General features: G+C 32.1%; 1 protein-coding gene across 1 annotated transcript in view; it reads left to right on the top strand.

Annotated features, from left to right (window-relative positions):
- Positions 1–12,062, top strand: part of LOC142974117 (cholecystokinin receptor-like) — a 154,609-nt gene that overhangs the window by 23,223 nt on the left and 119,324 nt on the right. Inside the window, exons 3-4 of the mRNA XM_076116271.1 lie at positions 6,923–7,037; positions 9,452–9,652. Of these exons, the coding sequence (XP_075972386.1) occupies positions 6,923–7,037; positions 9,452–9,652 (316 nt within the window). The remainder of the gene's footprint in view (positions 1–6,922; positions 7,038–9,451; positions 9,653–12,062) is intronic.

A 12,062-nucleotide genomic window follows, 5' to 3' on the forward strand; every position in this document is an offset into this window, starting at 1 on the left:
AGAGAAATGATTACGTAAAAAATATAGTAGGGGCTATTTTAAAGAACTTTTAGGCTTGCAAGGTTCGATATTGGTACTTCCTTCTCCGTTAAAAAAGTGATTTTCATTTCTAACAAACAAATAACTCAGTACAAAGTACATTTCTGCTTTGACGTAACATGTTAATCTCTATAATTTAAGGGAGAAAACAATGTAGCGATAGTGTCTTTCAAATAGTTGTCAACTGAGACACATTATAGCCCCTCAGTTCGTGTCAAAAAATAATAAACAATATAAAACACTAGAGTTTTATTTTGTTTTAATTATTGCTAGAGTTATCTCATAAGTCATAAACACGTGGTACTCGAGTTTTCTGTAATAAAACTTGTAACAAACTTGCCGTTTTACTACTCAAATTACAATTTTGTTTACTACACTTCAAGAACACTTTTACTTGCTGCAATAATCGTGTTTTCTGCGAATTTAAGGAAATACTCTGCACTTACTTTGACTTTAGACTTTATGAACGAGTTAAGAAGTGCAGAATATTTCAAACGATACGGACAAGTTTTGAAAAAGCTTATTTTTTTTAAAATTTTATCTCTATACCTTAACCCTCTCATTTATAAACACACTATAAACCTATTATAGTTAAAAAGCTACTTATAATAGTAGCTTTTTAACTATAATAGGTTTATAGTGTTTCTCTTTTTCATTTCGCTAAGGAGTAAAAGAAACAAAACACTTTATAAGCCTTTCATAACTTAATACATTTTAATGAATAAGAGGGTAAGCCTATAAACTGCTGCATTACAATCTATCGCTATAAAACATACATGAGATTCAGAGTACAAGTAGACTTGATTTTTGTGAAGACCACATAACAAAAACTAATTTACCATATCCGATGATTCAATATCTCCGACTGCATTTTATATAAAACATCCAACACCTGAATATCTATTTATTGTATGCTATAAAACGTTGTTACCTAACATGTTATGTTACACAGCGTGTGCGTACAATTAAAATTATAAGTACAGCACTTCAACCCTGAAATAAAGACACTCTTCATTTCTGAACATACCCAAAATTTTAAAAGCCGAATAAAGACTTAAAGTGAAAGTACTGAAACAGTACTCCAGTCACGTTAACTTGAAGAAGCTTTGTACAACTAAAATAAAATAACACTCGGGAAAGCGCTCTGAGACAAAAGTCGTGCACTCGGTTTAAAATGCAACGCAATAAACAGTTGAAACAAGGAAGAAGGGAATTGTCTCAACATTGTTAAGTCGTAATAATTTAATTCTTTGAACTACTGTACTAACTGTACAAAGTTTAATACTATTAATGTCAAGAAAATTTCAAGGGTTAGTGGATAAAATTTCGTACCTACCCGAGTATTTTGACTAAATACATACTTGGATAAAATCACGTCATTTTCTGTTAATTATCTTTATTTTTCTAGTATTGTGAGTAAAGAGAAGTTAATTTAATTTGTTGCTATAGCGCGATTTTCTAAACTATTTAAACCACTCACACTCTCTCTGGCTTTTCTTCTCGAGTGTTTGACACTCGAAAATCACTTGAAAAAAAATAGTTCATTGGAGGCACGCTAGAGGCGTTGATCATTAAGAAATGTCAAATGAGTTATTCATTGTCCGTTATTGATATTGATAGTAGGGATCCCTTTGTCGGAATTGCTAAACGTAAATTTTCGCAAAACACAAAGAAATTCAACAGTGGTTTATCTGAAATAAACTAGCTTTATATTGTATCTCGTAGAAATATGAGCTAGAACTGTTAGACCGGCATTCTTAGTTGCTTTCGAGAACATTCAGATAGAATCGCTCTCAATTAGAAAACCGAAGCTATAACTAGCTGTCAAATATAAAATCCTTTTTATCAAAGAGGTCACGTAGTCTATTATAATAAATAATAATAGACCTTGGTATATTATCGAATGTAGGAAGCACGTTCTCACATTACAAGATCAGGGGTTGACGTGAAAAGAGCTATTGTAACCCAAACATAATATATTGACCTGGTTGCGTGAATGACGTCAGTGTTTCCGAAAAGCTTAAATCAATCAATGACATGAATAAAAAAACGGGTAATGGAAATATGGTACTTAACGAATTTTAATCCATCCAATTTTTTTAAAACATCTATTAATAGCTAGCAATATATTTTCGATATAGCTTTAAACCCGCAATTGCTTCCTCAGTGTCACACATCTGTCATTTTAACAACTACGGTACGGACAGCGTCATTACAATTCAGAAGTAGCTTGGATTATTTCGGAGATTTAAATCAGAAGCGAGTTTTTCGACTTGCATTAAATCTGAGCCATATCTGACCAATTTAGCATGAAAATCTGATCAGCGCCTTTAGCGGAATCCACGAGAACTAATTCTTCAGTAAATTTCTAGTGACAAGCTCTCAATACTCAGTAGTACCGACTGTATAAAATTACTATACTTATAGAAAAAAAAACGACTAATACAGACACAGACGTAGGTGATAGAATCAACAAAAGAATCAATCGCAAACAATTCAATTTACATTTTAAAATACCAAAACCAAATGAAATCGTGACCCATTCAAAAAGGCTATAAGCGAAACAAAAGGCTCTATAAATAGACTTGGTTGGTCTAGACGTACTATTCCAGTAACATGCGGTGTAGGCATTTAGCTTTCAATTGCTTACCTTAGCCTAGATTCTACACACGTATATTTGAATGGAATGCCCACGCAATGTTACTGAGGAAAATGGTTAAGATTGTGCTGTAAGTTATGTACTGACGTCAATTTGAATTTATGTTTAAGCTTTTGGTAAGGTCGATGATACGATTACACATTATGTTTGAAATTACAGACTTCAAAATTGTTATGTAGGGATGGATAATGCATAGGTACGTTATGATTCCACTTATTTATTTCTGAGAATACAACCAGGCATCCCTTTATGATATTATTCTTTTAATGTTTCAAAAATAAGAACTTTTTTTTTGACATCAGCAATAAAATAGTTAGCTAACTTTAATAGCCCATCAGTCTTCAGTAGACTTCACAAATAAACAATTCAATTTTATATTTCCTCAACAAAACTTAATTTATTTTACGTTTCATAGATTTATTTCAATGCATATAAAGCATATTAGAGCTCAGTAAAACAGTATGTGTCTTTTTGCTAGTGATATTCGTTTTTTTCAACACTTTGTCGTTGGCAAACCCAAATAGTTGGCAGCCCCCTAGATACATGTCAATCAATCATTGGTATTTATTAGGCGATTGAACTAAGCAATCATGAATTTCCTGCCATTTCTCTGCTGAACTTTTGCAACAGCTGATGTTAAATGCAGTCATTTCCATGGCATTCTTAAGTATAGGTTTACCTTTCAACATTTCCTATGAAAATAAAAAAATATTAAAATGTAAAATAACTACAACTGCTTTTTAAATAAAAAAAGTACTGCCGTTAAATTATTAGTAATCATATTTTCTGTCACCGCACAAAAACGGTGCCGCAATTATTGAATTTTTCCTTCTGTAATTCGTTGATTAAGCTCGTTGCGGGTCCCAATTTAATTTAGCGTCCGATGAAAAATGCAGAGTAAGGAATTAAAGAAATATGCTTTTTGCTTCATCGGTACTGCTATAAGCAGCTTTTGCTATATCAATTTTTTTTTATAATAAAATGAAATTTTGGTGATGTTTTTATTGGCTCCATGCGACTTTTAGGTAACTGTTTATTATAACCTGACCTTTTCAAGTATCTTCATCGCAGATTTCAATACAATTATAACAGCGTCTTCCTACGTCTCTGGACTAACACTTACCCTAGGATATGGGGACTGGCGTAATTTTATATATGTGTAGCGTGCTACATCTGTTACCATGCTAACAGATGTATTTAACTTGAGAAATCACTTTCGCATTTAAAATATCAAAAACTCAAGCACACCACCTTTTTAACTGATCTGATATCCAATTGACGTTTTGAAAAAATAAAGTAAGCATAGATTACACGAATTACTACGCATATGATTAGATATGATTTATTTTCACACATTTACGGGGATTTTTTTATTGAAGTTTTAGTACAAGTTGCAATGGCTACAGTTAAGGTAAGTTTTTTGCTTAAAATAGCAGTTTACGTAAAGCGTAGTAGCTCTTATTAAACGTCTTATGTCCTCTTATTATACGTTTGATGTTCTTAACAGATGCTCTTTGATACTTAAATGGAGTATTTCTGTAGTTAAAATGACTCGTTAAATGTCAACACCGGCTGTTATTATTAAACAGTCGTAAAGAAAATGTGTGCAGATATACTCGTATTGAAAGTCAGTAACGCGATTATTAACTTATGATATACTGTCCCGATCGCATCGGCATTTTAAATTGAAAATGTATCCATAATTTCGGGAAAAACGTTGCACAACTCAAAGACTTGACTCAAATATAGTATGATAAAGACTTGCTACAGCTAATTTTTTGTGGCTTTTGGAAACTATTTTACTTTATTTTTTGCATTATGTATAATTTTTTAAACATAAAGATTAATGCTTTTATTTAGGCGCTAATTGAATTATCATAAACTATGCATTACACGAAATATAAAGATTCAATAGTAATTAATTTTCCAACTTATATATTGCTGTTAATATCTGCCAATTGTATTTATATCCACTTTTACAAACTAACAGAAAATCAAATCTTCTTTAGTATATATTACTTTAGATATATTATGCAATACTATCTTGTAATAGAATCCTCAAAAAGCAATAACCAAAGAAATTGACATCCAGAAATACATCTCGTTATTCAAAAGAAATAAACAAGTAATAAAATGCACGCATGAAGGGATAAGGGTAAATTATGGGAGGTTTTATACCATGGTGTAAAAGTTATGATAGTGGATCGAATCATCATATGTAATAAATAATTTATTTCTCTTGTATTTTTCATTCCAATACATTAAAATTGAAATGGATGAAGTCTATCCTAGCAGTGTTACTGCATAGGCTTAAAATAGGAAATAAATCTTATGAAAGTATAGGTATTGATATAGCCACCTTGATCTATAGTTATCATAGATTCTTTTTTAATTGTTCTGTTTACTGAACGCTTAAAAAAACATAATAAACAATTGTGTTACAAATGCTAAAATGCTTCGATACGAATTAAAATTTTCCTTAAACGTGAAATGATTGAAATTTAAACAGAGAAAGATATATTTATTAAATGTGAATTACATTCTTATATGTAGATGTAAATCATAGCTCTTAGCTACATAAACGGAGTAGAATTCATGAATGCAATAAAAAGGAGCGCTAGTTAGTACGCGATAATGCACGAACAGCGAGCGAATTAATTCTTTTAACATTATTTTTATTTTCTCGCAGTGTTTTGTTAAAGCAACATCCAATTCGTCTTTTGTTTTCAGTTACAGTCAGTTGTTTTAACTAAATGTAAATACTCTTTGTTTCATATAAACGTTTGTTATTTTTATCTAATCATCATATCTCTTTATGATAAAGTAAATATTTTAAGATAAAATTGGTATGTTAGCTCTACGAATATAATTTTTTTGATACGGTATTTCACAAATTTTGTGTTGGGACGGCAGTAGTTTATTTTAAATAACATTTTTTTTATTTAACATGCTGCTACATTTATTTTTTTTATTACATACATCTAGTGAGATGTAAAAAAAATATAACCATAAAATAAAGTTTTAAATATGACGTAGATATTGATTATAACAAGGCTCATAAAATCAGTAGTTATCATAAAATTGTTTGTTTCACTTTGGCTAATCTATAAAATTCATTCCTGTCGCTATAAAGGGGTTGGTTTTAACGACTTAAGTCATTTCCTCTGATTTAATCATTTTCTTTTGGTGCAAGTGAATTCACTCACTGGGTTATGAAAGTGATAGTGAATTAGTTACTTAATATATTTTAAAAGACTCTGTTTTATGATTAGCTAAACATTTTAGTACATTTAAAATAAGTGTAGAATTTGCGTTGCATGTTTATTGTATAATAAAATAGAGGAAATTAATGCAATTTTTAACTTCGAATGATGTTTTTTAATCCAGGTTTTGTTTTATATTGGGGTATTTAACTAGGTTTTTTCGTTAAATGCTACAAAATAAGATTCATTTTCGAATGGTTTTTGAGTTACTGCACGCGAAATCACCGGTTCGAAATCATAACAGACAATACAATCAGACTTATAAAATAAAAAGGTTTTAGTTGTATAGAAATATGTATTTGTCTGTACAAATGCAATCGGATGAAACTTATTTACTTCTCAAATAAAAGTCACTCATAAATACAAATGTTATTTGTATCGGGTGTATAAAGTTTATTTGAAAGTAAAAGACAACACGCATTCTGTCTACGTAATAAAATGAAACTATGTTGTAGCAATATTGGACATTTTCCTCGACGAATATGAGACTTTTTAAATGTGTATTTTATAAATTGATAGGCTTTTACCCTGAATATATGTTTGTCTATTAATTTTGGTAATGGTGTTGGTACATCATAACTAAAATTTACATGCGATATATAATTTTAAACGAAACGAAAAATTTATTTAAATTTCACCTTTGACGTTCATTCACGGTTTAAAACCGTCTTACGAACATATGTTACCGTCTTACGAACCTTTTGCTTGCAACTGACTTCTTTTTGAGTGAGGGAACGGTTAAGCCTTGAATTTATCACACTGACTAAGTGTGGGTTGGGGACTTAAATTGTAAACAAAATAGTCGAAAAACACGTCATGAAACACATCATTATTTTATTCTGTTTTCTATGTATTTCCTTTCAACACGCGTTTAACTAAATGTCCTTACGTCCAAATAAAAGCCGCTCACATTTATGCTCACATTTTGTCTACGTACTGAAATAAAACTACTTTGTTGCAGGCAATATCGGACTTTTTGCTCGGCGTGTTTTGTCTGCCGTTCACACTGGTCGGGCAGATCTACAGGAGGTTTCTGTTTGGCGCTCTCATGTGCAAGCTTATTCCATTCTTACAGGGTGAGTATTTATTTGTTTTCAATTCATTTTATTTATTAAACCGATGGTATTAGAATCATTTAATACATAAAAAGCTTTTGTTAGTGTCATTTGTTTCAAAAGTAGAAAATATAATTGTATTAGGATGCCAATGAGTATGCCATTTTTATTCATAATTATAATAGATAATCAAAATGAGTACTGATTTGAGTATACGATGGGTGAAATGAATGTTAAAGATTAGGGATTAATAAGGATGTAACTGTGTGGAAAACCTCATAACTGTGTCATTACAAGTACGTAATGATGATAATATACAATAGCTATTTGTATAGAAACGTCATTTTAAAGCCTTCAAGCAAAGGCAGTTATTGTTTAACACAGTTTTGAATCAACCGGTAGAAAAAACTTAATAAACAAGTACGTTATGTTATAACATTAAGTTTCAACAATAACCAAAAGCAATCTCATTTCGTAATGTAGAAAGGTAATAAGTGGAGAAACATGTTGAAAGACATCTAATTTTAAAGTTTAAGCGTATTTTCTACTAAAACGACAAACAACGAAATGATCTCGGGAACGTATTTCGTTTGAAATATATAAAAATGGTATATTTAACATGTTATCTAGTTTGTGTTTACTTAAAAGTTAAAAACATTTGTATTGATGTGGATTTGTACTTTGTTATTTATTTTCCTGTTTTATTCTGATTGAAATTTGTTTATTATTTAGATTTTTTGTTATTCTGTTTTTTGTATATTAGCAAAATACGAAATATTGACATTTACACTAAAATGTTCTAAATTTTCACAAAATTGCAGCTTACACGAAAACTTTAAGTTCATATACATTCAAAAAAGAAAACAAATAACTCAGAATTATTTAAGATAGAACGCAGTAACGCCATCTAGTATTAACAAAAACAAACATTCTCTTAACAAACGTTCTAAACCTGTAAGTTTATCTTTATATAACCGTTAAAAGCCACAAGCGAATAAAAAGTGTTCACATTATACCTGTAGGCAGTTCATTTTTAATGCCGTTTAGCTCTCTTTTCCCCGGGAGGGTGTAACTCACTACGGACCATAACACCGGACGTTCATAAACGAAGGTTATGTTCTGTACATATGACGCGTGAAATCATAAATGTCATATTTACTTGATATTACGTACTTTATCGTGTAATTTATAGCATGTAAGATTGTTGAAAATATTTGCATTTTGCTAACATCTTTTTAATTTAATTTTTTAATTTTTTTTTTTTTATTTTTTTAAGACAACTCCCGCACTAAGAATTGCTCTTGTGTCGCGGGGACTTTTACAAACATACAAACAACGGACACAAAGCACAACCAGACCCGAAACAATTATTTGTGGATCGCACAAATAATTGCTCCGTGTGGGAATCGAACCCACGACCTCCCGTTGCAGTGGCATCGGCGTGGCGACCTAAACCACTGCGCCACGGAGGCAGTCAAAATCGCAAAAACATCGGTGATAGACTAGAAAAAATATTGCTGTGAACTTTTGAGATGCTTAGATAGTTGAAAATAAATGCCAATTTTGACTTCAATAGTTGAAATTTAATCAGTAGGATTAACCAACATACGTATTTAGTATTCCGTTTTATAAAAATATGGTCAAAATAACTCCAAATAAATGTCATCCACAATACAGTCATAAAATAAAATACATTACGCACAAAAACTGGTCTGAACTGCAAAAATAAGTTGAATACAACACCCGAAAAGTTTAATGGAAAGGTCTCTTGAAACCAATAAAATCAGCCTGTATTATCCGCTGTGTCATGCAAATTCTGCAGAATGTAGATCCGGTATTTCCGCGAAATCCGACGCCTTTTTAGTGCCAACAAATCCGCGGCATAAACATGTGGATCCAGGCTGATATCGTATTCTGTCTGCAAGCCGAGATAGTTTAATACGCTACATTTTATAAAATTATGTTTTGTTTGTTCTATGAATACGTTTCACAGTTTGCTTTGGGGAATTCGTTTGTTTTATTTGAGAAAATTTATAAAGCACATTTGTCGATCAAACTTGTTGCTTCACTTTGGTTTAATGGAGGACTAGGGTCAAACATTTATTGATAACACATCACTTTATGCAACCTGGCATAGTCCAGACAGATAAATCTCGGTAATGTTCTTCCAACAGAACAGACAGCTTCGATAAACAACGAAAATAAATAAAGCCTACGGATGGTCTTATGACAGTATGAATTTTGTAAAGCAATTTTATATTAAGCGATACTTACTAAAAGTAAAATTATACTGCAGAAGATATTGAAATGACGAAATTTAACTGTGATAGGAAGAATTTTCAGTATCTTAAATATAATAGAGTATTATCAGCTATTACATACTCATTTTTTTTCTATACTTATTACTTTTATCTGACCAAAATGTTCTCTTACAGCGGTCTCAGTATCAGTGGACGTATGGACGCTAGTGGCCATATCTCTGGAGCGGTACTTCGCAATCTGCCGCCCCCTCAAATCCAGGAAGTGGCAGACGCAGTGCCACGCGTACAAGATGATAGCCATGGTGTGGATACTCTCCGTGATATTGAACTCGCCGATTCTAATCGTGTCGACCTTGCAGCCTATGAGAGGAAATGGTGAGTAGAAATTCTCTCTTTTTTTTATAGACAACTCCCGCACTAAGAATTGCTCTTGTGTCGCGGGGACTTTTACAAACATGCAAACAACGGACACAAAGTACAACCAGACCCGGAAAGAAATATTTTTTTTTAACGACGCAGGTTTTTGCGCGATGTTTTTTTGTTAAATTAGCCTAGTTCCATCGTCCGTCCTTTCTGAGCACTTGTCGTAAAATACGTGACATTATGAAAGTGATCTAGGACCTTATACAATTAACAAAGACGAAAAACATTTTCCTAGAATGTCGCCTTAGCACTAATAGAAACATAAAAGTCATATTCAATAGACAGAAATATTATCTGTTTGTTAATTCTTGTTGAAATATAATTTAATATTTTAACAATTTCCATCAGAAAAGCAGGCTATAGTTTAAAACGTCTGGTCATTTAACAAGCCTATTTACAGTTAATCACAAACCCATTTAGGCAGGCAAAAAGTCTATGTAACACAAATGAACGAACTCAAGCAGAAGAAACTACCACAAAACATAAGTTTTGAAGCACCTGATAATTACGTTTTAATTTTACCTTTAGGCGAGACTCCACCAAGAAGGTTCTAACAGAAAATAAATCCTCTTACTGCCCGCCTTGGCTCTACATTTTGAGGTCTCAATTTCGACTCAAAGAGAAAATTTTGTCTTGCCAGCTAATTAAGGAAGCTGTGAATTCAACTGAATAGGATTAAATATTTCTTAACTTGTTAAGAAATGGAGTTCATGAATATTTTAGTGGTTGTTGCATTAATCCAGGTCACTAACTATACAAACAACAATATTATAATGGTGTATGACTGTTAAAAACGATATGTAATGATATTTCAATCAACGATATGAATTTTTAATCATACATTTAACTTGTTTAGTTGTATAATACATAGCAGCACCATGTAAAAATTTAATCATTTACATTTCGTATGTCTATTGTCAACAATTTTTCCCTGCCGCATTCACATTCTTTCTGCAAAAAAAGCACTCATGGACTCAGATAATAAGGAAAAAGGTAAGGTAGATGGCACTGCGCCTAATAAATGACAACCAACGCGTCAGGGATTTGTAATAATAACTGAATATTGTACCCCGTCAGCATCCCTTCACAAAACAAACGACCAAAATGAACCACGTACTTTTATCTAAAGTAGCTAGCGACATCTGTTATTTTTCTCCGGAAGCATATTTTAAAGCGGTCGAAAAATTTCCTCGAATTTCTTGTTTTCGCCGCCTGGAGCTCGTGATACGTCTAAATTATGTGTTGTGCTAGACAATTTGTGTGATGAACATACGGTTTGTGCAAATATTATACGTGGATTTTGCTTTTTTTGCAACGAAATGAAAACGTAAATTATGAAAGCATATTTTGTCGTTTATTCCGAAATATGGTCTGTTTCTCTGAATTTGGCGTTATTTAAAGGTGACTGAAGGGGCAAAAATAACAGCAGAGGTGGTATTTTAAAGGGTTTGGTTTCAATTAAATTTAAAAATTGAGGAGGATAATTTTATGAAAATGGTAATTTTGAAGGTATCAGGTGTAGTTATTTTATCATTCTCTTATTCCAAAAAATACGCAATTCTGAAGTAAATCAATTGTTACCGCAATACAAAGCAAAAAATTCAGCGAAGTCATGTTTATTCTGTTATTGTTTCGAGTTGTTCGAGTATTTTTTTGTTTCGTTGTAACCGAATTGCAAAGGTTTCAGCAATTTATTACCAAATATTGCTACTATTGTATGTTTTGCTTGTTAAAAACAAAGATCAATTACAATTGTAATTGGTTGTGTTCAAAGAGATGGGATGGCGTTTGAGCATGTATTGTATAAATAAATATCGTTGGACAACTCACACACGGTCATTTGATTCCAAACTAAGCAGAGCTTGTACTATGGTAACCAAAGAACTGATAAACATACTTATATACTTCTAAATACATACTTATATAGATAAATTAACATCCAGGCTCAGAACAAGTACTCGTGCTCATCACACAAAGATTTGTCCCGGGTGGGATTCGAACCCACCACACGCGGCGCTACGGTTGTTGCGGCGAGGTGACCGCTTAAACCTCTGCGCCAAACGTGCAGTTTATAATGTTATATAAATTTCAAAAGATTGTTCTCTCCCAAGAAGAACCCTTATTAAAGACTGCAAGATCACACTCGAGGCTATGTGAACACTAGTCTTAGACTACTGCTCCGTCCACAGAGGAAGTAGACAAAAATGTCCCTCTCCTTTAAAACAAAACCGTTGTAGTAACATACGTGTAGAAAACTTGAGATGTAATCTACTTTTCCTGTTGCGAAAACGGACACGTTTTTCATTTTGTTGTACCAAATGCCCCAATATGAAGTTTGGCGATACGTGACTTCTTTCACACG

Source organism: Anticarsia gemmatalis, chromosome 7 (genome assembly GCF_050436995.1).
Source record: "Anticarsia gemmatalis isolate Benzon Research Colony breed Stoneville strain chromosome 7, ilAntGemm2 primary, whole genome shotgun sequence".
Taxonomy (NCBI): Eukaryota; Metazoa; Arthropoda; class Insecta; order Lepidoptera; family Erebidae; genus Anticarsia; species Anticarsia gemmatalis.